The sequence below is a fragment of the Netta rufina genome (assembly GCF_964035555.1).
Source record: "Netta rufina genome assembly, chromosome: 1".
NCBI classification, from domain to species: domain Eukaryota; kingdom Metazoa; phylum Chordata; class Aves; order Anseriformes; family Anatidae; genus Netta; species Netta rufina.
In genome coordinates this window covers 1088216-1114720 of record NC_140123.1, presented here as the reverse complement: position 1 = coordinate 1114720, position 26505 = coordinate 1088216, and the positions used below count along the sequence as shown (strand labels likewise).

General features: G+C 64.3%; 1 protein-coding gene across 1 annotated transcript in view; it reads right to left on the bottom strand.

Moving 5' to 3' along the window:
• Positions 1 to 25400, bottom strand: part of PDE2A (phosphodiesterase 2A) — a 30839-nt gene extending 5439 nt beyond the window's left edge. Inside the window, 26 exon segments of the mRNA XM_084296015.1 lie at positions 59 to 133; positions 270 to 317; positions 2516 to 2603; positions 2706 to 2828; positions 2916 to 2986; positions 3105 to 3227; positions 4155 to 4232; positions 4361 to 4473; positions 5091 to 5268; positions 5376 to 5454; positions 5559 to 5622; positions 6636 to 6675; positions 6761 to 6872; positions 6992 to 7122; positions 7231 to 7299; positions 7405 to 7446; positions 7547 to 7621; positions 8049 to 8101; positions 8185 to 8344; positions 8445 to 8504; positions 8735 to 8790; positions 10199 to 10274; positions 10276 to 10309; positions 11638 to 11726; positions 12755 to 12844; positions 25270 to 25400. Coding sequence (XP_084152141.1) covers positions 59 to 133; positions 270 to 317; positions 2516 to 2603; positions 2706 to 2828; positions 2916 to 2986; positions 3105 to 3227; positions 4155 to 4232; positions 4361 to 4473; positions 5091 to 5268; positions 5376 to 5454; positions 5559 to 5622; positions 6636 to 6675; positions 6761 to 6872; positions 6992 to 7122; positions 7231 to 7299; positions 7405 to 7446; positions 7547 to 7621; positions 8049 to 8101; positions 8185 to 8344; positions 8445 to 8504; positions 8735 to 8790; positions 10199 to 10274; positions 10276 to 10309; positions 11638 to 11726; positions 12755 to 12844; positions 25270 to 25380 — 2238 coding nt within the window. The 5' untranslated portion in view covers positions 25381 to 25400.
• Between the last annotated feature and the right edge of the window lie 1105 nt (positions 25401 to 26505).

Genomic DNA, 26505 nt, shown 5'->3' with positions numbered 1-26505 from the left:
GGTTTTGGGGGGAATAAGGGGGTTTTGGGGGGGATAAGGGGGTTTTTGGGGGGCTCACCTTGCGGGAGAAGTGGTCGAAGATGTTGCAGCCCTGGCTGTTGAGGATGGCGATGGCCTGGGCGAAGTGGTGGCGCTGCGGGGGGAGTGGGGATGTGGTTTGGGATTGGGGTGCATGGGTTTTGGGGGGGCGTCAGAAGGACCCCGTGAGTCAGGGGAGGGGGAAACCATTGCCAAAACCCCCAAAGAGTAGGGCTGGGGGGGGTCCTTACCTCCATGACTGAGCCCTCGGAGCTATAAAGAGCTGCCAGGACGGATTTCTGCAAGGAGGGGCAGCCGGGGTCAGCCTGACCCGGAACCTGACCCTGACCTTGACCCTAAACCTAAACCAAAATCTGATGCTGCTCCTGACCCTGATCTGAATCCTAAACCTGACCCTGACCCTAACACTATCCCCTAAAACTAACCCTAACCCCAAACCCAACCCTAACCCAAACCCCAAAGCCAACCCTAACCCCAAAACCAAGCCTAACTCTAACCCTAAACCCAACCCTAAACCTAAGCCACAATCTAACACTAACCCTAAACCGATCTTAAACCCAAACCTGACCCTGATCCTAACCCTATTCCCTAAAACTAACCCTAAACCTAAGCCTAACCCTAACCCCTAAACATAACCCTAACCCTAACAGTAACCCCTAACCGCTAAACATGAACCTAATCCTGGCCCTAACCCTAGTACTAGCCCTATATGCAACCCCTAAATCTAACCCTAACCCTAACTCTAAAACTAACCCTTAACCCTAACCCAAACCCTAACCCTAACCCATAAATCTAACCCTAACCCATAAATCTAACCCTAACCCTAACCCTAAATGCAACACCTAACCCTAACCTAACCCTAACCCCTAAATCTATCCCTAACCCTAACAATAACCCTAACAATAACCCTGGCACTGACCCTAACCCGAACCCTAACTGTAACCCATAAATCTAACCCTAACCCTAATCCTAACCCCTAACCATAACCATAACCCCTAACCCTAACCCCTAAATGTAACCCTGCCCCTAACCCTGCCCCTATACCCTAATCCTAATCCTAACCCTAACCCTAAAAATAATCCTAACCCTAAAAATAACCCTATCCCTATCCCTAACCCTAACAATAACCCTGGCACTAACCCTAACCCGAACCCTAACTGTAACCAATAAATCTAACCCCAACCAACCCTAACCCTAAACCTAACCCTAACCTGAACCCTAACCCTAACCCTAACCCCTAACCATAACCATAACCATAACCATAACCATAACCATAACCATAACCATAACCATAACCCCTAAACATAACTCTGGCTCTAACCCTGATCCTAAACCCTAACCCTAACCCTGCCCCAACCCAAACCCTAAACCTGCCCCTAGCCCCTGCCCCTGCCCCTAACCCTAAACTAACCCCTAAACTAACCCCAACCCTAAAACTAACCCCTAAACCTAACAATAGCCCTGGCACTGACCCTAACCCAAACGCTAAATATAACCCATAAATCTAACCCTAACCCTAAACCCTAACACTAACCGTAGCCGTCACCCTAACACTAACCCCTAAACCAACCCTAAGCCTAACCCCTAACCACTAACCCTAACCCCTAAACATAACCCTGACCCTAACCCTGACCCTAAACCTTAACCCTAACCCTACTGCTGCCCCTGCCCCTGCCCCTAACCCTAACCTGCCCCTAACCCCCAACCCTAACTTTAACCCTAACCCCTAACCCTAACCCTAACCCTAACCCTAACCCTAACCCTAACCCTAACCCTGACCCTGACCCTAACCCTAACCCTAACCCTAACCCCAACGCTAACCTTAACCCTAACCCCTAACCCTAACCCTAACCCCTAACCCAAACCCTAACCCTGCCCCTAACCCAAACCCTAACCCTAACCGTAACCCTAACCCTAACCCTAACCCTAACCCTGACCCTAACCCTAACCCTAACCCTAACCCCTAACTCCTAACCCTAACCCCTAACTCTAACCCTAACCCTAACCCTAACCCAACACTAATAGCCCTGCCCCTGCCCCTAACCCTAATCCTAACCCCTAACCCTAACCCTAAACCCTAACCCTAACCCTAACCCTAACCCTAACCCTGCCCCTGCCCCTAACCCTAACCCTAACCCTAACCCTAATCCTGCCCCTAACCCTAATCCTAACCCCTAACCTAACCCTAACCCTAACCCTAACCCTAACCCTAACCCTAACCCTAACCCTAACCCTAACCCTAACCCTAACCCCTAACCCTAACCCTAACCCTAACCCTAACCCCTAACTCCTAACCCTAACCCTAACCCTGCTCCTAACCCTAACCCTAACCCTGCCCCTAACCCTAACCCTGCCCTAACCCTACCCCGGGCCATCCCAGCTCAGACCATTCCCCCACAATCACCGCTGGGTGACCCCCCCATGTCCCCACGGTGTCCCCGTGCCCCGTTCCCCCCACCCCAACACCCGCTCTCACCGAGGCCACCTGGAAGGAGTTATTGGTGCCCCTGTGGTCCAGGTCGTGGCACATGCAGGAGATGAAGAGGGCGAAGATCTCGATGTCTCTGGGGAAGGGGAGGAGGAGGAGGGAAACTGAGGCAGGCGGGAGGGCGGGGAGACCCCTGGGGGGGGGGTTTATTTTTTAGGGGAAGGGGTCCCGGCCGTACTCCAGGTAGTTGACGAGCTCCAGGTTCTTGTAGAGCAGGTAGCAGAAGTGGGAGACGGAGAAGGCGTGCATCCAGTTGTGGTAGGGGGGGTCACGGTAACCCTTTTTCACCATCAGGCAGAACCTGGAGGGTTGGAGGATGTTGGGGGGGGTGAGGAGGGGGCTTCTCAGCCCCCCCAAAGACCCCAAAATTCGTCCCCGCGACCCCCACCTGGTGAGGGTCTGGCGGTCCATCTTGTAGGTGTTGATGAAGTTCATGTCCTGCAGCATGCTCAGGATGGCCTGGGGAGGGGATGGGCAAAAAGGGGGTGTCCCCGCGTCCCCCCCCCCCCCCGGCTCACCCCATGGGGGTGTTTTTTTGGGGACCGGCCCCCCTCTCCCCCCCCCCCTGAGCCCTCACCATGGAGGTGTCGTCCTCGGGCAGGGAGCGGGGCGTGTAGGTGAAGCTGGCGAAATTGGGGTCGATGGTGGCCACGGGCTGGATGCCCTCGCTCAGCAGCTTGGTGTACTCGTCGTCCGACACCTGGGGGGCACGGGCACGGCGCCCACGGGGTCCCCGAATTATCCTGGGGCACCTCAGGCAGCACCACGGCACGGGCACGGCGCCCAGGGGGTCCCCAAATGTCCCCTGGGTCACTCCAACAAGCACCACGGCACAGGCGCAGCGCCCAGGGGGTCTCCAAATGTCCCCTGGGTCACTCCAACAAGCATCACGGCATGGGTACAGCACCCAGGGGGTCCCCGAATTATCCTGGGACACCTCAGCCAGCACCACAGCATGGGCACAGCACCCAAGGGGTCCCCAGAAGTCCCCTGGGTCACTCCAACAAGCACCACGGAATGGGTACAGTGCCCAGAGGGTCCCCAAATGTCCCCTGGGTCACTCCAACAAGCACCACGGAATGGGTACAGTGCCCAGAGGGTCCCCAAATGTCCCCTGGGTCACTCCAACAAGCACCATGGCATGGGTACAGCACCCAGGGGGTCCCCAAATGTCCCCTGGGTCACTCCAACAAGCATCACGGGATGGTTACAGCACCCAAGGGGTCCCCAAAATTCCCCTGGGGCACCTCAGGCAGCACCATGGTACGGGTATGGCACCCAGGGGGTCCCCAGATGTCCCCTGGGTCACTCCAACAAGCACCATGGCATGGGCACAGCACCCAGGAGGTCCCCAAATTATCCTGGGACACCTCAGGCAGCACCACGGCACGGGCACAGCACCCAGGGGGTCCCCAAATGTCCCCTGGGTCCCTCCAGCCAGCACCACGGCATGGGTACAGCACCCAGGGCATCCCCAAAATTCCCCTGGGACTGATGCCAAGAACCCCAACAGCTCGGTGCCACCTCCCCAAGGGCAACACGCTGACACCGGGGGGGGGGTCCCATCCAGCAGGGGACCCCCTCCCCGTGGGCGCATCGCCCCCCGGGGGGGGGGGACACCCCTCACCTTCATGTGGTACATCATCATCTCGTTGGCCAGGTGGCTGCGGTACTGCGCCTCGTTCACCTTCTTGTACAGCAGGGACTGGGGGGGCAAAAGGGGGGGGCGTGGGTGCACTGAGGGCGAGCACCCCCCCTCCGGACACGTCACCGATCCTCACGTGTCCCCTCCCCAAGCCGGGGACCCCCCGGGGACCCCCCCCAGGCACTCACGTGGGCGATGCTGATGCCGCAGTAGATGGAGAAGGCGGTGGCCAGGTCCTCGTCGAATTTGCTGAACCAGGGCCCGTTGATCTTGTTGACCAGCTCGGCCACCCCGATGACCTCTGGGGACACATTGGGGTCAGGGTGGGGGCGAGTTGGGACCCCCACCCACGGCACGGGGCTGTCAGCGTGTGCTGGGGGATGGTGCTGTGCCCAGGGGGTGGGTTTGGGGACGGTGCGATGCGCTGGGGGTGGGATTGTGCCCAGGTTTTGGGGACAAGACTGTGTCCTTGTTCTGGGGATGGGATCATGCCCCTTTGCTGGGGATAATGAAATGCCCTTGTGCTGGGGACAGGATCGTGCCCATGCTCTGGGGACAAGATTGAGCCCATGTTTTGGGGACAAGACTGTGTCCTTGTTTTGGGGACAGGATCGTGTCCATGCGCTGGGGACAGGATTGTGCCCAGGTTTTGGGGACAGGATTGTGCTCGTGTGCTGAGCAAAATGCAATGTCCTCCTGCTGGCGACAGGATTGTGCCCATATTTTGGGGACAGCATCGTGTCCACGTGCTGGGGACAGGATTGTGCCCAGGTTTTGGGGACAGGATTGTGCCCCTTTACTGGGGACACCATCGTGTCCATATCCTGGGGACAGGATCATGTCCATGTGCAGGGGACAATGCAATTCCCTAATGCTTGGGACAGGCTTGTACCCCTGTGCAGGGGACAATGCCCTCACCCTGGCTCTCGTTCTTGATGGGGAAGCAGAGGATGTTCCTGGTGCGGAAGCCGGTGCTGTCGTCCACGCCGCGGTAGAAGAGGGGGTGCGAGTAGGCGTCCTTGATGTTCAGGATCTTGCCCGTGGTGGCCACGTGCCCCGCGATGCCCTGGTCGGCGGGGATGCGGATCTCGTAGCTCTGTGGGCACGGAGAGGCTCAGGGGCAGCTGGCACGGCCCTCCCCGAGCCTAAAATCCCCCTAAATCCCCCTAAAATCGTGCCGCTTGCCCCCGCAGCCCACCTCACCTCGTCATCCACCACGCCGCCGTCGAACACCTTGGCCACCAGCTCGTGGCTGAGGCGGTCCAGCAGGAACACGGAGCATCTGCAAGAGGCCACCGTGGCACTCGCACCCACGGGACACCCCCCCCCAGGGTCCCCCCCATGTCCCCCCCCGTGTCCCCCTCCCCGCCTGGGGTCCCCGCTCACATCTCGGCGTTGCTGAGGTTTCGGGCTTCCGTGATGATCTCCTGGAGCAACACGGAGACGTCGTCTGCAGCGGGGAGAAGGGTTAGGGGGGGGCATGGGGAGGGTGCCCCCCGTGCAGGTTTGCAGGCAGGGAGCCCCCCAGACCAGCAGGAAGCCCCCCACCCATGTGTGTAATGAGGGGGGGTCTCCGCTCAGTCTGCAACAAGCGCTGTGCATGCAGCGGGGTGCGTGCATGCAGCGGGGTGTGCATGCAGCAGGGTGCACCACTGTGTGCATGCTTATGCAACAGAGTGCATGCATGTGGCACGTGCACTTGCAGCAGTGTGCGTGTGCTTATTCAGCAGTGTGCACACGTGCCACGTGTGCATGCACTAGTGTGCATGTGCTTGTGCAGCAGTGTGTGCATGCATACATGTGGTACACGTGCATGCAGCAGCGTGTGCTTGTGCAGCTGTGTGTGTGTGTGCATGTGGCGTGTGTGCATGCAACTGTGCACGAGCTTTGAGCAGCAGTGTGTGCATGCGTGCATGCAGCTCGCATGCATGCATGCATGTGTGTGCACGCAGAGGTGTGCACACACATGCAGAAGTGCATACAGCCTGCAGGTGTGCACAGCAGGGTGTGTGCATGCTGCTGTGCATGCATGCAGCACTGCATGGGCATGCAGCAGACCACTTGTGTGCAGTTTTGAGTGCGTGCACGCAGACATTGCTGTGCTCACAGCGGGTGCACACTGCAGTGCGTGCAGGCACCCAGCAGTACGGGTGCATGCAGCAGTGTGTGTGTGCATGCAGCTGTTTGTGTGCATGAATTGGTGCACGTGCAGCAGCGTGCGTGCCTGTAACGGTTTGTGTGCATGCAGCAGTGCAATGTGCATGCACGCTGCTACGTGCACGCAGTCTGTGCATGCGTGCACCAGCAGCCAGCGCTGTGCATGCTCAGGGGTGCCCTCCTGCGACCAGCAGGGTTAGAGCTGGTGGCGCACAGCACCACGTCCCCCCCCCAGAAGGGACAGGGGACCCCGGTCCCACCGTCACCCAGCTCGGCACCACCCAGGGGTGCTCCCCGGGCACCTACCCAAGTGCGTGAAGAGGTTCTTCGCCACCTGCAGCAGGGCCTGGTGGGGACAGAGGGGACATCAGCAGCAGGGGGGGCACCCATGGGTGCCGTGCATCCAGCTGGGGGTCGGGGGGGGGGCTCACCTGGCACTCGCACTTGAGCTTTTGCTCCTTCTGGAAGGCCAGCGTGCTGGTGAGCACCGTGGAGGTGTAGCAGAAGCAGTGCTGGATCTTGTGCTCGTCCCTCTCCGTGTAACTGGGGGGACGGAGACCCCCGGGGATGGAGGGGACACCAGCTCAGCGCCCACCAGAGGGAAATTGGGGGGAGGGGAGGGGGCGAGGGCTGGATCCCGGCCACCCCCAGCCCACCCTCACCTCTCTCCGCTCAGCTTGTTGAAGGCGCAGGCCAGGGCCACCACCTGGGAGGTGGCACGGCTGATGACGGGGACGCAGAGCATGGAGGTGACCTCGGTGCCCAGCATGCTGTTGAGCTGCTTGTGCTCCTCCTGCAAGGGGGGGGGGGGGGGAAAAAAGAGGGGGGGGGCAAAAAGGGGTGGGCAGGGGTCACCCCCAGCACCCAAGGGTGCCCTGTGGGGTTGAGGTTCATCACCCACCTCGCTGATGTCCTTCAAGGTGATGGATTTCTTGTCCTCCACCACCTGCCCCAGGCGCCCGAAAGTGAGCTGTGGGCAGAGGGGGGGCTGAAATAGGGCAGGGGGGGACACACCAGCATTGGCCCCCCCTTGGGGCACTGTATCCCCAAAGCTGGCACCCATGGGTGCCCTCACCGAGAAGCTGATCTCCTCCTCGAGGACGCGGTCGCCCACCACCTAAAAGAGATGGGGCCACGGGGCTGAGCTTCTGGGGGGGGAGTCCGGGATATTTTGGGGGTCCAGGACACGGGGGGAGCCCGTCTGGGGGGGCACCCACCTGGCAGAAGAGCTGGTGGTTGTCCTCCGAGACCAGCAGCAGGCAGCAGCACAGCGACTGGGTCTCCTGCTTCAGCTGGGGCAGGGGGGGGACACGAGGGCAGCCGTGGGTGCTCCAACCTGCCCCGAGCCCCCCCCCAGAGGGCAGGATCCGGCCCCTAACCCCTCCCCAGAGCACCCCGGGACCCCCCAAAGAGCGGGGTGCCCCCCTGGGACCTCTCCGCTGGGGCTGGGCGCGTTAACCCTGGTGCCTACTGATGGCACCCTGCTGCTAATTAAGGATGGGGGGGGGGGAAACGGTGAGCAGGACCCCCCCCCCCCGTGCCACCTCCTCCCCATCCTCGTGCCTGGGGTGGCACCGTGAGCTTTGGAGACTCCTGACAGCTCCAGGGCCGTTCACTCCGATCCCTACTGATGACCGTGTTTTGGAGAGGGGGGGGGTCATTTCAATTTGGGGGCTGTTTGGTGATTTTGGGGGGTTCGGGGGGGGGGCAGCTACTCACATAATTGATGACCTTGAGCTGCAGCGAGGCCGCGTCCAGGTCGTACAGCTCGCCTGCAAGAGGGGCGGCTCAGCACCCTGCCCTCTCCGCACCCCCCCCCAATGTGCCCCCCACCCTGCGCGCCCCCCGCCCTCACCGCAGAGCTGCAGGATCTTGCAGTCCAGCTCGCTGTAGCTGCCCTCGGGAGCTTTCTCCGCCTTGGCCAGCGAGGTCTGCGAGGAGCTGGTGGAGAGGCTGACCTGCGGCCAGGGCTGCAGCTTCTGCAGAGCCTGCACGCGCCGGTACGCCACCAGGGTCTGCGGGGAATTGGGGTGGGGGGCGTCAGGGAGCTGGGGAGGGGGGTGACGACGTGGTGCAGGGGACGGGAGGCACCGTGGAGGGGTTGGGGTCACTCACGTGGCGCTCCAGGGCGCGCAGGTTCTGCTCGTCCGAGTCGCTCAGGGGGCTGCAGTGAACCTGGGGGGGCAGCGGGGGGACGCTGGGGGCCTGGGAAAGGCGCGTGGGCACCCCCAGACCCCCCAGTTTTGGGGAGGAGAAGTGAGGTTTTGGTGGTGGTTTCCATGTGTTTTTGGGGCGCGGCTCGGGTGCCTGCTGTCCCACCCAAGGGGTGTCCCCAGGGGATTCAGGGGGGTGTCCCCAGGGGTTTGGGGGGGTGTCCCCAGCTCTGTCCCCCCCCCCCTGCTCACCAGGAGGACGCACACCACGGCCCCGCTGTCCTTGTCCACCAGCGGGATGATGAGCACTGCAAGGAGACAGCGGGCTCAGCCCCCGGGGGGGTGCCGGAGGGGTGGCACCGACCCCTCAGATTGGGTGTCCCCCCCTCCCCTTCATACCCCCTGTGTGTGCAGCCCCCCGGTGCCCACCCACCCACTCCGTGCTGTCCCCTCCTGTTCATTTCTCCACCCACCCATCCATCCCTTCTCCCATCCATCCGTCCCCGACCCATCTGCCCACCCACCCACCCTCTTGTCCACCCACACCCACCCATAAATCCATCCGCCCACCCACCTCGTCACCCGTGCACCCTCATCCCTCCCTCCCTCCCTCCCTCCTTCCCTTCTTCCTTCCACCCATCCGTCCACCCATCCATCCGCCCACCCAGCCACCCAGCCGTACAGAATCACAGAATCACAGAATCACAGAATTTCTAGGTTGGAGGAGACCTCTAGATCAGCGAGTCCAACCTCTGACCTAACACTAAAAAGTCCTCAAAGTAACCAAGTCCGTCCGTCCGTCCGTCCGTCCGTCCATCCATCCATCCATCCATCCATCCATCCATCCATCCATCCATCCTCCCACCCACCCATCCACCCACCCACCCACCCACCCACCCACCCATCCATCCCTCCCTCCCTCCATCCATCCCTCCATCTATCCCTCCATCCCTCCATCCTTTTTTCCATCCATCCATCCCTAAATCCCTCCATCCATCCATCCGTCCATCCGCCCCTCCATCCCTCCATCCCTCCATCCTTCCACCCATCCACCCATCCATCCATCCCTCCATCCTTTTTTCCTTACATCCATCCATCCGTCCATCCATCCTTCTATCTATCCATCCATCTATTCTTCCTTCCTTCCTTCCTTCCATCCATCCATCCATCCATCCATCCATCCATCCATCCATCCATCCATCCATCCATCCATCCATCCATTTTTCCTTCCTTCCTTCCTTCCTTCCTTCCTTCCTTCCCTTCCTTCCTTCCTTCCTTCCTTCCTTCCTTCCTTCCTTCCTTCCTTCCATCCCTCCATCCATCCATCCATCCATCCCTCCATCCATCCATCCATCCATCCATCCATCCCTCCATCCATCCATCCATCCATCCCTCCATCCATCCAATCCATCCATCCCATCCATCCATCCATCCATCCCTCCATCCATCCATCCATCCATTTTTCCTTCCTTCCTTCCTTCCTTCCTTCCTTCCTTCCTTCCTTCCTTCCTTCCTTCCTTCCTTCCTTCCTTCCTTCCTTCCATCCCTCCATCCATCCATCCCTAAATCCCTCCATCCATCCACCCACCCCTCCACCCCTTCCCTCCCTCTCACCATCCCACCCCCTGCCCCCCCCCCCCTTCCCCCCCCCCCCCCCCATTTCCCACCCCCCCATTGCCCCCTCCCCTCCCCACCCCTCCCCGTGCAGCCCCCCACCTTGCGTGCCAGGGGCGAGGGGCGCAGCCAGGGGGCCCAGCTTCTGGCCCTGCAGCTCGGCGGGGGGCAGCCCCCCCGCACTCCACCCGCTTCTGCCTCCGCACCGCATCCCTGGGGGGGGGACATGGGGCACCCTGAGCCACCCCCCCGTGAGGCCGGGTGGGGGGCTCCCACCCCAGGACCCCGCCGCCGCAGGCTGCTTTGCTCCCAGCCTCTCTTGGACCCCCCCCCCCAGGATTGTGTCCCCCCTGCTTTGGCCCCAATAAGGGACCCCCGGGATGGACCCAGTGAGCGGGGAGCTGCAGGAGCTTGGGGGGGGGCAGCAGTAGGGGACCCCCAGCCATGGGGCAGGACAGCTGTGGGGTGGGGGCAGCCCAAAAAATTGGGGTGGGGGGGTAAGAGGGGGGAGGAAAAAGGGTGTGCAAGTGGTTGGGGAGGGATTGGGGTGGGGGGGGTGTGCACAGGGAGTGTGCATGTGTGTGCATGGGGTGTGCGTGTGCATGGGGCGTGTGGGTATGTGTGTGCAATGAGTGTTTGTGCACACACTGGGAGTGTGCATGCATGTGCATGAGGTGTGCATGGGGTGGGTGTGTGTGCATGGGGTGTGCATGCATGAGCACAAGGTGCGTGTGCATGTGCACAAGGAATGTGCACGTGCAGTGTGCGTGCATCTACATCTGCATGTGCATTGTACTTGTGCATGTGCACAGTGAGTGTGTATCCATGTATATGGTGTGTGCATGCATGTGCACGGTGAGTGTGCATGCATGTGCATGGTGTGTGCATTGCACAGTGAGTGTGTGCATGTGCACTGTGTGCGTGCATCTACATCTGCATGTGCATTGTGCTTGTGCATGTGCACAATGAGTGTGTATCCAGGTACCTGGCGTGTGCACGGTGAGTGTGCATGCATGTGCATGGTGTGTGCGTGCGTGTGCATGGTGTGTGCACACATGCATAGTGAGTGTGTGCATATGCACTATGTGTGTGCATCTACATCTGCATGTGCATTGTGTGTGTGCACACTGAGTGTGCATGCATGTGCATGGTGTGTGTGTGCACGTGCACGGTGCGTGTGCATGCGCATGCTTCGTGCGTGTGTGCTGGCATGTGCACAGTGTGCACACACATGGCATGCAGGGGGTGTGCACATGCACCGAGTGCATGCGTGTGCACGCACGGTGCATGTATCCATGTGTCTGTGCATGCCTGGCTGGGCAGTGCACGTATGTGGCTGTGTGTGCAAGGCGTGTGCAAGGTGTGCACACGTGCACGGGGTGTGTGCATGCGTGTGGCTCATCCCAGACCCGCAGCCCAGCAGGGCTTGCAGCAGAACAGGGGGTCTGGGGGCGCACAGCACAGCTCGGGGGGGCCCAAAGGCTCCAAGTGGGGGGCACGGTGGGGGTCCCGCCCCAAGGAGGGGCCCACGGGGGGCTCACCTGAGCTTCCCCTCAGCAGGCAGCTCGTGGGGGGGGTCATCGCAGGTCAGCCGGGTGTCCCCATCCAGCAGGTAGATGTAGACATGCTCCTGGAGGGGGGGGGGCAGCAGCACCTCCGTGAGCCCCCCCCTGCAGCCTCAGCGCGCTCCCGTGCATGGCGCACGGGGCAGGACCCAGCACCCCGCGTGGGGCTGGGGGCTGCTCCCCCTGCAGCCCTCCCTGTGCCCCCCTCCTGGCTCTGCAACCCTCTCAGCCCCCCCCCAGAAGCCCCCCCAGGATTGGCACGGCGTGCCTCAGTTTCCCCGGGAGCATTTTTCCAGGAGCTCCACCACCCTGCAGCAGGCAGGGTCGAAGCCGAGAGCCCCCCAGGTTTGGCACGGGACCCCCAAAACCTCGCAACGCCCGGGAAGAAGGAGGCAGCAGAGCCTCACCAAGCGGCCCCGGCACGCTCCAGCGCCCCGGGGAGGGGTGAAGGGAGGGAGGGAAAGGTAATTCATGGCAGCGCCGGGCGATGAAATCCCATTATCAGCTGCCAGCGGGGGAGATAACGCGCGCAGCGGCGGGGCGGCGGGGTGATTTAGTGCTGCGGTGCCGCGGACACGTCAGGGGCCGTGGCTCCGGGTCTGTTCCGTGCCAGCTGCTCCCTGGTTGATGGCCCCGAGCTGTTGGAGCCCTCGGCGGCGGGCAAAGGCCGGATCTCAGCAGACTTTCCGGGCCGAGGGTTTCAGCAATTGCGTGTTCGGTGCCCAGAAATAACACCGGAGGCGTGCGGGGATGCGCAGGGAGGAGAGAGGCAGGATCCCACGGGGATGGGGCAAAGGGGGGAAACTGAGGCAGAGCTGGGGGTCAGGGGGGAGTTTTGCTCGGCTAGGGCATGGTGTTGGCACGGTGTGCGTGGTGCCAGGCTGCCAGCAGCACCCCGGGGACACCAGCACCCCGGGGACACCCCCACCCCGTCACCGGGCACGCCAGCACCCTCCTGCTGCGGCACGGTCTCACCCCAAAAACAACACAGGGGCTCAGCCCTTGGCAAATGCCACCTGCTGCTGGCAGGGGGGGTGACAGCAAGGGGACAAGGAGCTCAGGGGTCCTGCTGGGTCAGGGGGTCCCCACCTACCACTTTGGGCAGCAGGGAGAGGACGGCATCGCGCAGGGCGTCCCGCAGGCTGGAGACATCGATCACGGCCCCCAGGCTCAGCAGGGCGTCCTGGGGAGAGAGCAGACACGGGGGGGGGGGACACACGACGGGGAGGGGGCTGAGGTGGTCACCGCTGCGACGTCACCGACGTCACCACAGTGTTTTTTTTTCCCCCCTTTACCCCAAAATCCCCAGCGGGTGATGCCGCCCGCCCGGGGGGCGCACGGTGCCACGGGCACCCCATGGGGAGGGGGACGGGACCCCGGTGCCACCTCACTGCAGAGGGCTGCTGGGGGCTGCGGCTTGCAGGAAGGTGGGGGGGCGGCCACCTCTTTTTTTTTGGGGTGCCCCTGTGACCGTGCAAACGGCCATCCTGCTGGATTGGGGCGTACTGGGAGCACTGGGCAGGCGAGCAGCCCAGGATGTGGTGTGACACGGGGCTGGCACTGACACAGGGAGCCGCACGTGGCCGTGTGTGAGCCCCTCTGGTGTCTGCTCCGACCAAACCAGCACCACCAGCACCACACCAGTGCCTACACCAGTGCCACCAGCACCACCCCAGCACCGGCTGGGAGCAGCAGCAGGGCGGCCGCGTGCCGATAAATCCAGAGCCGGGTCCCCCGCGCTGACCCCGGCCGACTTTATTTACGCCTTTGATTTCTTTGCATGAATAAAAACGAGCCGAGCCTGCTCCTGCCTTCCACGGCCCCGACAGCCGACGCAGCTGTGGAATTTTAATTTTTTAGCAGCTTTTGTGGGCACCGAAATCTGGCAAAATCCCCGACCGCCACGCGCTGCGCCCTGGCCACCTTCCCGAAGTGCACGGTGAGGGCACGGCCACCCGCTGGCCACCCCGGGTCCCCGATGTCCCAGCACTTGGCACAAACCCCAGGCGGGGTCGTGCCATGCCCTGGGCACCACCGGTGCAAATTTGGGGCTCCCGAATTCCTCCCACCCCAAGTAGCTTCTGGGATGGGGCGCGTGGAGCGGGGATGGAGCTGCGGTGGTGGCGTTTGGGGAGGAGGGGGCTGAAATTGTCCCCTTGGTAGGGACACCCAGCCCTGTGTCCCTCCTTCTGGAGCAGTGTCACCGAAGGGGAACCCATTGACCCCACACCACGTCCCCAGGGCATGAAATGGGGCTGAAAATGGCAGGGGGTGCACGAGGGCGAGCAGCGCGAGGACGGAGAACTCACTCGCATGGCAATAAATCATCGCAGGGAAGATGAACCAGGAGGGAGGAAGGGGAGAGAGCGGGGAGGAGGGGAACCAAAGAGCTCGTACGTGCCGAGAGCTGGCGGATGCCTCCCAGGAACAGCCCCGTGCAGGAGCAGGGGGCACGGGGAGCAGCCCCGAGACGCGCGCGTGCGCCTGGCACAATTGCGCACGGCTCCCCGCTGCGCCGGGCGTCTCCAGGCCTTGGGGGGGGGGCTCCGGGTGCTGGGATCCGGCGCCGGTGGGAGCTGAAGATTTGGGCTCTGGCTGTGATTCCAACAGGGCTGCATCTCCAGCCGCTCAGTAACACTGGAGACACATGCACTGTAGAATACAGCCAGGCCTCGGCCGGGTGCCGGCTGCGTGTGCCCGGCATCCCCGCTGCGCCCCCCCCGGGGGGACGAGGCAGAGCCCGAGCGGGACCAGAACGGGTGCTGGGGGGCTGGGGGGCTGGGGGACGAGGGTCCAAAGCCATTTGTTCCCTCCCAGGAAAGCCACAGCGGTGGCACGACAGCAGGGTGACGGCGAGGTGGCAGCTGGACGCAAGCGGTGGCTGTAAAAGGGACGGGAATCCGCCCCCCGCACCCCCCCGCCTCGGCACCATCCCGGGGTGGAAAAAAAAGCTGTGGGAGCTATAAAAAAACCCCAAAAGCCAGCAGAGAGCCAGGTGGGCATCCCGCTCACCCTGCTCCCAGCAGGAGGGGGGGGTGTCTGGGGGGGCTTTTTTTCCCCTTCCCAAGCCCGGGGCATCGCCACGCTCCCCGGTGCCGCACCGCACCCCTCTGCGCCCCTGCCCCGTGCGGGGCCAGCGTTGAATTTCTTGCCATAAATAGTGCTTGTGGTGTTGGCCCCCCCTCCTGCTGTCCCCCCCCCCGGCCCCACTGGGGCCCTGCTGTCAGCTCTGTTTATTGCCTTTGCTTAATTGCCACGCTCGGGAGCCGGCGCAGCACGGCGCGCGCCCTCCTGGGCGCCGAGGGCTTGCCCCCCCCCCCACCCCGCCCTGAACAAACCTGGAGGGGGCCGTGGGGGAGTGGGGATTAACCCCTATCCCCCCCCCAAATAAATCCTTCTCCTCCTGGGGGGGTGCAGTGATGCGTGTTGGCCGGGCAGGGGATGAGAATTTTGGGGTCACCGTGCCAAATGGAGGGGACACGGATAGGGAGGGGGCTCGTCCCCCCCCCCCCGCTGCATCCTGCACCATGTGCTGTGATTAGATCCCCCCCTGCACGGTTATGGGGACGGGATTTTTGTCAATAAATCCCCTTTTGTGCCCTAAGAGTGGAACAAATCACCCCAAACACGGGGGATGATACGGAGAGGCTGAGCCCCGGGGGGGGCGCCTGGCCCCATCCTGCGCCGCCTGCAGCACCCCCGTGGCAATCCCTGCTGCGTCGATGCTGCTCCCAGCCCGGGCTCCAGGCACGCAGCCCTGCCAGGGAGCTAATTACGAGGTTAATTAAGCTGCAGGGCCTGGCAGGAGGAGGCTGTGTTGGCACAGCCCGGCGCCCTCCTGCAGCGCAATGCCCGACAGCCCGGCGGTGGCACCTCTGGGACCCACCGGGGGGGCTCAGTCCCAACCCCAGCCCCGTGCACACCGGGGTTGGGGACCAAAAACCCTTCTCTCTCGAGTACCAACGCTTCCTGGGGGGTTAATTAACTCCGGGGAGCCAGGGGGGGGCACCACAGAAAGCCTGGGCGTGGAGAGGTCGCGATTCCCAGCTGTCGGAGCGGGGCCTGGTGCCCTCATCTCCGAAAATGCCTCCTGCAGGGGGGGCGAGGGGAAGGACCGATTTTTGGAGACACAGCCTCCCCCCGGGCAGCTGTGCAGGGAGGAGAAGCCGCCTGCCTGGCACGGCCGCATCTCCCCAAAGAGCCCACGAAACCATTGGGGTCCCAGCCCTGGCGTGTGTCTGTGTCCCCCCCACCCCAAAAAAAACCTTTTTAATAGTGCCAGGGTGGCAGGAACAGGGCTGTGGGGGCAGGCTGGGTGTCGGGGGGGGGGACATGGAGCTGCAGGCAGCACCTCGGGGTGCCCGTGGTAATGGGGTGATCCCACCCGTGGCCCTGCAACCCCCCCTCGACTCACCCAGCCTGGCCACGAAGGGCCCCCCCCAGATGGTACCAGCACCCCAGGAGAGCGAGGGGCAATTAAATCTCCATCAGCTCCCCTTTAGGGGCGCCAGGAGCTTTGGGATCCGCGCCCCCTGCCCACCCCATGCCCCAGCTCCCTTTCGGCTACCACACACCCCCCCCCAGCAGGGCGGCGAAGCACCAGAGCTGCATCCTACCCCCCCCCCGATGTTTCTCGGCGGAGCCGGGGGGTGATTAATGAAGCCATTCATCTCGTTAGGGTAAGCGATCTGTCCGCGCCGACACAAGCCAGGGTGCAGCTACCGGGCAGGAGCTCGGCGTCGGCACCCAGTGCCAGCACCCCACATTCCTCCCGGGGGGTGGGGTGGGGGGGGGGGAGCACCAGGCAGGTATTTAACCCCCTTTTTCTGCCCTTTCCCTGCTTTTTTTTTTTTTGTAGGGGATTTGTTGGTGACTGGGCAACGCCAAGCCAGCAGTTTTGGAGAGGCACCGCCGCGCTCTGCCCCCGTTTACCCGATGTTGTGTCCCCCCCCCCCAAGGGGTGGCAGCACACAGCACCCTTCCCTGCAGGGAAGGGGCTGGTTGGGATTCCTGGGACCACCCCTGCACCCTGCTCGCCCCATCCTGCCCAAATTTCCAGCCTCCTCCTGCCCCACGGGGATGTTTACGGCGCGCCGCGATCCCATCCCGGCCACCTTCCTCTCCAGAAGGGGACGAGAGGACGAAGAAAACCACCTGGATGCAGCAGGATGAGGGTGCTTTGGGGCCTCCCAGCACCCCAAATCATTTTTGGGGGGGCTCTCGGGGCCTGCACCCTCTTTTAGGGGTCCCACTTTTAGGGACAGGGAGAGCGTCCCCGTTGTCCCCAGCCCCTCAGGTGGCCGTTCGCCCCTGGCGCAAGGATGCCACCCGGCACCACCAGCAGCCAGGGCCACGCAGGAGACGTTTGGTCCTGGTCCCTGGTGCTGTGCTGGTGGCACAACCCCTGGCCAGGCTGTGTGAGCACCCATGGGTGCTGTCTCCCATGGGTGCTGGCTCCCAGGAGCTCCCCGAGCAGGGAGCCGAGGAGGGGATCCCCTCCCCGTGCCGCAGCCTCCGCCGACATCCTCCCAGCGGGGCCGAGAAACCCGGAGCAAATTCAGGATTTTCCTAGCTGAATTTTTCAGCCCAGTTTTTTTTTTTTGGTAAAGGCCACGGGTAAATCACTCCCCGAGGGTGCCAGGAGCCGGTTGGGGTCGTGGTCCCGGCAGCGGGTGGCGGAGCTCCGAGCCCCCTCAGCCCGGGAACGGGAACGCGTCCACCTGGGGACGCGAGGGAAGCGGTCTCAATTAATTTCTAAGTGGATTAGTCAGGGCTCATTAGCCCCCGCCTGAATGATTGCCCCGGGGATGCGAGCGGGCAGCCGCCGACCTCCGCTCCCCGAGCCGGGGGGGGGGTGGTAAAATGGAATTAGGGCCCCGCCGAGCCCTGGCCACCTCCCCAAATTGTGCTGGGTGCCGTGGGCAGGTTTGTGCCCCCATCAGCAGCCCTACGACAGCTCCTGGAGCCAGCCTGGGAGCTGGGGGGGCTGCTGGGGGGGTGGGAGCAGGGGGGGGGGGCCGTGCGTTTTTGGAGAGCTGCACGAGGAAGGGGGGGTGCGCACGGTGCTGGCTGGATTTGGGTTGTGTTTTGTGGGGCTGGAGCCTGGGGAGGGGGGGGAAACAGGGGCTGGGGGTGGGCATGGAGGAGGGAAAACCATGGGGAATTGGGTTGGGGGGGTCACACAGAGCCGGGGGGGGGCACAAGGTGGCACAAAGCTGCGCCCCAGGGGTACCCGGGGGGCATCTCCTCCCCTCCGGGACCCTCCGGCACCACACCGAGCGTCCCCTCCCTGCCAGGAACAACACAGCCCTTTGCACCCAGCTGGCTGTCACCACACAGGGACACGTCTGTTCCCCCCCCCAGCAGCTCCGAGACCCCCCCCGGACCCCCCTCGGCCAAGCCTTGCTGCCGGCTGCCAGCCAGCGCGCGCGCCGCCCTCCCCAAGCATCCGCGGAGCAATCTGGCGGCGTTAAAAATATCCCCGAGCTGTCCTGATGCAGGCAGCTCGCCCGGCCCCCCCCAGCCTCGAGGCTGTCGAGCCCCCCCGGCCATGCTGCCCCCCCCTGGGTGAGGTTAAATTTAGCCCCGGGTGCTGGTGCGGGGCACCACGAGGCCTCCCCGGCTGTGTTTTAGGATCCCTTGGGGTCGGATCCTAGCTCTGCCCCATAGACTGCATCCACGGGGCATGGGGGGGGGAAATGGGGCCAGGTCCTGCTCAGGAAAGTGAGAGGAGGGAGGGACACAGATGGATGGAGAGAGGAGTGGGGGGACAGATGGAGGGGAAGGAGGGACGGGGATGGAAGGACAGATGGAGGGATGGGACAGAAGGGTGGAGGGAGAGGGAGAATGGGAAGGATGGATGGAGAGAGGGGGGAGGATGAAGAGAAGGACGGATGCAGAAAGGGACGGAGAGATGGAGAGAGGGCTGGAGGGAGGGATGGAGGGTTGGGAGGACAGAGGAATGGACGCATGGAGAGGCAGACGAAGGGAGAGGAGCTCTGCCCATCCGTCTGTCTGTCCCTCCACCCATCCGTCCCTCCCTCTGTCCGTCCATCCAGCCGTGCCTGCAGTCGCGGCCGGGCGCAGTGCTTTCGCTGGCAAATTACATTGCTTTAATCCAATCAGGCAGCAACAACCTGCAAGCCGAGGTAGCCCCTAATTACCTCATCCTTTATCTCGGGCTAATGAGTGTAAACGGGAAGGAAACACTTCTGGGATCTCTCTTACGTCCCAGATGTTATTTCGCCCGGGGTCCTGGCGCGGCAGATAGATGAGGAGCTCGGCACCGTTGGCAGGTGCTCGAAGGGCACGGAGCTGGCACATCCCTGGGGCTTGGACCCACACCCTGTGGGATCCGACAGCCCCTACACGGCCCACAGCCCTGCTCCACCAGCATCATACTGGGATTTGGCACAGATGGAGGAGTAATAGGGCCGTGGGGAGCCCCTGTTCCCCCGTTTGAGCCCGCTGCGCCCAACCAGCGCCTGACCCACCACCGAGCAGGCACAAAGAGCTGGCTAACAGCACCAGCCCGAGCCCTTTGCTTCTCCTTAAATAGCACTTGGAGAGGCATTTCAGGTGTTTTTGCCCTCTTAGCGAGTCCCAGACGACGAGGCTGTGATTTAATCACCGCTCAGCCCGGCCGGGAGCTGGCACGGCGGCGTGGCGCAGGGCACAGGGCGCAGGGTGGGCAGCCAGGCTCACAGCCACGATTTGGTGCACGGGGAAAGGGGCACTGGGGGGGCTGAACGGGGCAGGGGGAGGCTTGCACCAGCAGCGTGCACGGGGCTGTGCACACAGCGGGTTTTGCACGGGAGGCACGCACGGGGTGGATTGTGCAAGGGGCGCGCGTGGAGCAGTGCGCACGGGGCGGTTTGCGCAGGGTGCTTTGCACAAACGGTGTGCACGGGGCCCTGTGCACCCCGGTTTCCTTTCTTTTTGTGACAGATCCAGCTGGAATCGGTCTCCCTGGGGAGCACACGGGGGTGGTGGGGCACGGCGGGGTGCTCCCCAACCATCCCCGTGCACCCCACGTCGCGGCCAGCCCGGCCACGGCCGCATCCCTCCACCCGCGAGGGGCCAGCCACGGCCCCGCTGATAAAAAGGGGCTGGAGTCAAGGCCGCTTCCTGTTGATGTACCATTGTCAGGCAGGACAAACGGCCCGGGGACCGCGGCCGTCGTCGTCCTCCTCCTCAAGGATTTCCCGTCACCCAGAACATCGCGGCCTTCTTGGAACAACAGCCCCGCAGGGCTGGCAAAAATCCTTGCGGCTAATTAGCTGCTGATAAGAGCGGGGCTGGAAAGGGGCTCGGGATTTCTCCCGCAGCAGCAGCAGCAGCAGCAGCAGCAGCAGCCCGGCCAGGGAAGGGAAGGGAAGGGAAGGAAGTTGTTACTCGGGTGGTAAACAAATTGCGAGGAGCAGATAAATGGCTTGTCACAGCCCCGCGCCGCGAGAGCCGCGGTGCCGCGCGCCGGCAAAGCCCCGAATCGCCCCAAACCCGATGTTTTTCCTAAGGAAAGTGCTCGGCCACGTCTCCCCTGCGTAAATCGGGAGCCTGAGGTCACCCATGAACCCCGCACAGCCCCACGTCTCCTGCCCCGTACCCGCTCCTGGGGGCAGCCAGGGGTTGCTCCTGGTGTAAATGGGGTGAGCGCAAGCACCGTGGGTGGAAGGGAGAGGGATGGCCCCGTGGAAGGAGGTGCCGTGACACCACGGAGTCCCCAGGAAGGGATTTGACCCCTGCCCTTGTGTTCCCAGCACGGCGAGGAGCTGCCGGCCCCACAAGGCTGCTGCAGCCATAAATAACGTGCCGGAGGATGGGGGAAAGGGGAGCGGGGCCGGCTGTGGGGCGAGGCGGTGGAGCTGCGTGCCTGATGGGCTGGGGACACGTCCAGCCCTGGTGCTGCTGGCCCTACAACTGCCCCCTCCGGCTCTCAGCACCCAAGGGATGCTGTGGCTCCCACCTCGCAGCCGCCGGGGCAGAGGGAGAGCACAACCAGTCCCTAAAACCCTCCTGCACCTCGCACCACGGGTGTCCCCAGCCCCACGCGCCCTCCCCGCGGCACCCCGCAGTGAGCACAAGCTCCATCCCTGAGCACGGAGCCCTCTCCACCTCCCCACCCCGTTATTAGCAGCAGCCCTGGCCCCCAAACTCCTTGTCCCCGGGGCATGCAGACACCCGTGCGCCCCCGCGTTGGTGCCAGCCCTTTGTAGGGTGGCAGAGCCGGGCACGGTGCCGGCACCGCATCCTCGGGACGCGGCGTTCCTGGAAGGCTCCCCCTGGCACCCGGTCCCTTTCCTGTCCCCACCAGCAGCCTGCGCCTCCCGGGCTGCCACCGAGAGCCTCTCCAAGACACCCTGCTGGTGGCTGGGCTCGCCCAGAGGTCACCGTGGCGAGGAGCTGGTGGCCCCCCCGCGTTCCCAACCGGGAGCGGGGCTTTTGGCTATGAGGGTGCCCAGCGGGGAGGGCGTTGGGACAGACCCCAAAAGGAAACCGTGGGGGTGTGCACGGAGCCCCTGGGGGGATGTGGGCACACGGGCATGGAGAGGGACCCAAAAGTGGGGTTCGGGCAGCGGCGCAGGAAAGAGGGGGGGGGAAATGTTCGCACGTCCCCACCCCAGCCGGCGCTAATGGGATCTGCGCGGTGATTAGGGAGCTCATTTACCAGCCTCTGATTGAACTGGGGAAATTTAATTGCTGGCCATCTGCAGCCAGGGAGGAATTCGATTTGGGGCAGCTCTCCAGGCAGTACCTGGATGGTCTGGGGGGGGGCCCAGGGCTGTGCCAGCGCTGCCCGGCTCGGTGGGGACCAGGCACGGAGCTGCTTGCGATAACACCACCCTCGGGACGTTGCTCTGTGTGCGTGGAAAAGCTGCTCCTCCCTCCCAAAAAATCTTTTATTTTCCATATATTGAGGGGTTTGGGTTGTGGGGTCCAGCCCTGGAGGTGTCTGACCCCATGAATTGCAGGAGTTGAATTATTTCGGTCGGGGGGGAGCTGAGGCGCAACCCAAAGTCACCCCTTAAATCCAGGCCAGGGCCGGGAGCGGAGCACGCAGCCAAAAACCCGCGGATCTGCCCCAGAAAAGCAGCCGAGCCCTGCCTGGCTCCCTCCCTGCGCCCAGTGGGCTGGAGGAGGAGGAGGAGGATGGAGTGGCATCGCCTGGGTGGCATCGCAGCCTCCATCCCAAATCAGCCACCCCTGAGAGGAGGCTGCTGCCCTCCCCAGCCCTGGAGCACGTTTTGGGGATGCTCAGGTGAAACCTGGATCCAGCCCTGTGAGCCCCCCAGGGGTCCTGAGCCCCTCAGGGTCGTCCCCGCTGCAGGCAGGGCCCCGTGCCGTCGCCTCCGTGCTAAATATCTCAGCTCAGCTCGAAAGGGACAAGGTCTGGGGGCAGGGAGCAGTCGCTGTGCCCGTGAGGATGATGCTGGTGCTGGCTCCAGCATGAGAAATTCCTCCCCTCCAGCAAACACCAAAAATCAAAGCCACTGCCCCAAATCCTCCTCTCGCCCCGGTGCGCTCGGGGCAGCTCCAGCCGGGCTCTGGGCTCTCCCCACAGCCCCTGAACCCAAAACCCACCCGGAGGTGCCCAAAAACCCTGACTGTGGGCACAGCAGGACGGGGAGCCCACGGGATGTCCCCAGGAGAAGCGAGACCCACGGGGTTGGCGCAGGAGCTGACGAGAGGGTGGCAGTGACATCCCCGGGGACTTCACGCACCTCACCCCACGGACACGGGAGATTTTGGGGAGCCACGACCCCAAACGAGCAGCACCGGGGCAGGCACCGAGGTGGCACGGGCTGATCCTGCACAGGCAGGACGCGCTTTTAAATGTGGGACCCTCTGGATGAGGACAAGCAGGGGGTGCCCAGCTCCGGTTTGGGGGTCCCGCTGTGCCCCCAAAACGGCAGGGTGGGGGCCGTGAGCGGGGCAGGGGAGGGGAGGAAGCCGTCCCCCGTCGCACGTCATGGAAAGAAGCGCCCCTGCATTGTGCGGCGCGGCCGCCGCGGCCCTTTCCTCCCCTTTATTACCCTGCTGATGTGTTTGTGTCAGCGGGAGGAAACGGCGGCCGCGCCGAGACAAACGGCTGCGCGCACACACGCATGGCCCCACGCCGCCCCCCGCCCCACAAACCCGGCCCGAACCCCCCCCAGAACCCATCCCAATGGGGAAACTGAGGCAGGAGAGGGGTGCGCCCCGAGGATCGATGTCCCCAAGGTGGGTTGGGGTGGCCGGGGGGCGCGGGGACGCGGCTGCCCCCTGCCCTGGAGCTGCGCCGTGCCCCCCCCCAGCCCCAGCGCGGGTGCAGCAGCAGTGGGTCAGTGCATTTTCCACCCCCCACCCCCCCCCGGTTGGCTTCCTGCTCGGCCAGGCTGCGAACACGTATCAATTAGGATCTGATTCATGGGCCAGTCAGCGGGTAATTGCATTGGGGCCGCTGCCTGGGAGAGGAGGCAGGGAGAGGAGGCAGCGGTGGAGACGCCGAGAGCCTGGCCGGAGCGGCCTCACCCCACCGTGGGGTGCTCGGGGTGGGGTGGGGGGGACGCACAAAGCTAAAAAAAACCCAAAGGTGACGCAGCCCCACAGCTCTGGGCTTGGGGATGCTGGTCCCAAAGCAGCCAGCGCCACCGGCCTGGCACCGCTGGTGACCGCGGTGATCCCCAGAGGGACACGGTGTCCCCGTGCAGGGCAGCAGAGCAGTGTCCCCCCCCTTGCCACGCACCTCCCCGTGGCCCCTCTCCGGTCCCTTCACCTCGTGCTGCTGCAGCATCGCCCGCCGGAGAGGCAGCTCTGCCCATCCCGTGTGTCCCCCGGCCCCAAAACACCGAGGCGGATGCGCCACAGGCAGCACCGGTTGGGTCCTGGGGGTCTGGGACCACTGGAGACCCCACACCACATCCTTTCACCCCGAAAACTATCCCGGGGGAGGAATCACCCATCCTGCCCCTGCTGGGTGACAGCTCGGATGTCCCCAAGCTCAAAACCCCGCAGCAAACCGTGCCGACCCCGGTCCCTCTCCGCCGGCCGCGGGGCTGGCCGGTGCTGCTGGCCTTTCCCTCCTGGTTCCTTTCTCTCCGTCAGCAGCTTTTGGTGGCTTTGGAGCATTTTGTTTCCTGCCCCTCTTTTCGCAGGGCAAAGCCCTCTGTTCCCCTCCTCGTTCTGGCAGCAGCCAGGGGGACACCGAGCCCACGGCCCCATTGCCCGCACCCAAACCAAGGTGCCGGGTTTTGGGGTCAGGAAACCCAGCCCTGGACACTCGAGAATGGGGCAGAGGGCTCAGGGTTGGAGCAAAACCCCCCCGAGCTGCCCTAAATCTGGGTGCGTGTTCCCATCCTCCTCACCCAGGGCGCATCCTGCCCCCGAAACCTGCGTGCGAGGGAGGATTTGGGGCACGGCGCTGCCGGGGGGGCCCGACGGTGCCCCCCTGCTCCATCCTGGCACAGCCACCCCGGTGTCAGCCCCACGGTGGGCACGCTGCCTGCCCCCAGCCGTGCACCGAGCAGCCTGGGGGAGCGCAGAGCCGGGGACCCCAACCCCCCCCAAAGCTTCTCCAAGACGCACCAGACCCCAAAGCGGCACCGCCAACGCACGGGATGCCCCCCACCCCCCACCCCCTGCCCCCCAAACCCATCCCGGAGCCCAGCGACCCCCGGGACTCCCCCAAATCCTTCCCCACCCTTCTCCCCCAAGCCCGGAGCCCCCATTTCGGGGTGGGGGGTGGCCGGGCAGAGCCCCCAGACCCCGGCCTTACAGCGTCCCGGAGGGTGCCCATGGCGCGGCCCCGGTGGCGGCGGCTCCCGGCGCGGCTGCGGGAGGGCGCTGCGGGCCCGCCGGGACCGGGACCGGGACCGGGGTAGGGGCAGGGGCTGGGGCCGGGGCCGCCCCCCCCCCGGAGCCAGCCCATTTCCTCCGGCCCGGCAGGATCCGCACCTCCCCGCAGGAAAGGCAGAGCGGGGGGGTGCGCGCAGCCCGGCGCGTCCCCGAGACCCTTTGGGGGGGGGGGGGGGGCACCGCTGCCCCTGTGCCTGCCCGGGGGTGCGCTCCCCACCCCTGTGCGCCCGGGAGGGGGTCGGGGATGGGGGGGTCCTTGCTGCTCCCCGGCTGGCCCCGAGCTCCGTGCCTCAGTTTCCCCACCGGGCACGACCCCCTGTGTCCCCCCCCGGAGCGGTTCAGGACCCCAGAAGCTGCCGGGGGCGCTGGGGGTTTGGGGAGGGGGGGTTGAAGCCCCCTGCCCGGCCGGGTGGTGCCGTGCGGGATGCTCAGCCCCGGAACGGGGGGGTCCCGGCCCCGCATGGTCCCGACCCGGCTTTTCCAGCAGGACCCGCGGCTCCACCGCCCCCCCCCATTAATCCTCATCCCCCCTCCCCAAATCCCTGCCCGCTTTTAACACCGGGCACCCCCATTATCGGGTCGGGGGGGGGCACGGGAAGGGAGGTGCCGGGTGGGAGAGGGGACATGGAGGGGGGGGCGCACGGCGCGGGGGGTCCCGAATGGGAAGGGTGGGGAGACTGGGACGGGGGGCGCGGCTGGGAGGGGAGTTTTGGGGACCCAAGAGGACACCGAGGGGGGGTTAAAAAGGGGGGGGGGGGCTGTCCCCGTCCCTACCTGTAGCGCCTCGGAGCCGGGCACGGCGTCCTCCACCTTCAGGAAGACCTGCTGGCCCCGTCTGAAAAATTGAAGGAGGGCGGTGAGGAGATGCTGCAGCACCAGCACCATGCCTCCTCCTCCTCCTCCTCCTCTTCTTCCTCCTCTTCCTCCTCCTGGCCCGGTTCGGAGCGGCTCGGCACGGGCACGGCCCCGCTGCTGCGCTCCCCGCCCCCCCCCCCCCCCTCCCGGGCAAGGGGGGGGGTGCGCGCCCTGCGCTCCCCGCCCCGCTCCGCCCTGCGCTCCGCTCCGCTCCGCTCCGCACCTGCTGCGGGAAACGCGGGGACCGCGGGGGGGGCAAGGGGGGGGAAGGGGCATTGCCCCCCCCCAAGGTGGGGGACCCCAAAAGGGGGGGTGGGCTGCGAGCGGCGATCCCAAGGTGGGGGTGCGCCCCGGTGGGTTTGGGCACTTGGAGAGGGGTTGGGGGCACCCCCCTGTTTGTCGCCCCCCCCTTGGGCTGGGGGAGACCCCAGTCCCTGGGGGATTTTGGGGGTTGCCACCTTTAAAAGCCCTATATTGAATGAGCCACCCCCCCCTCAAAGACAGGGGACACAGACCTCCTGGAAACGACCCCCCCCATAGGGGTGCGGGGGTTGCTCGCCCCCAACCTTCTCCCCCCTCCCCCAAAAAAAGGGAGGTGTGTGCCCCCCTGTGCACTTGGTGGGAAGTTCCCCCACCCCTTGGGGGGCACTGAAATCCCAGCCAGAAACCCCCTCCCGTTCTGGGCAGGGATGTGCCCCCCCCCCCCCCAAAGTCCCCCGGGGCTGGGTGGCCGCGCTGCTCGGTGCCAGACCCCAAAAAGCAGAGGGAAAGGGCAATGAAAGAGGAGAAGACCCCCCAAAAAAAACTCCCCCAGCCCCTGCCTGCACCCCTCGAGGGGCACTGGGGGCTTCGTCCCCCCCTCCTCATCCTCCTTTGGCGAAGGGGCTGTGGGGTGGCACGGCCCTCCCCAGCTCCCCGACACGGACCCCGAGCCAAATAGCAGCGGCACCAAGAGCCCCCCCGCTGGGGGGTTTCCCAAATCCCAAATTCCCAGATTCCCATCACAATTCCCAGATTCCCCTACGGAGGAATTCCCGTCCCCCTCTCTGTTCCCTGCACCAAAAGCAGAGCCCAGGCAGGCGAGGACGCAGGGACACGGGTGGGCACGGGGTGTCCACGCAGCCCCGGGGCCGAGGGCTGAGCTGTGGCTGCAGC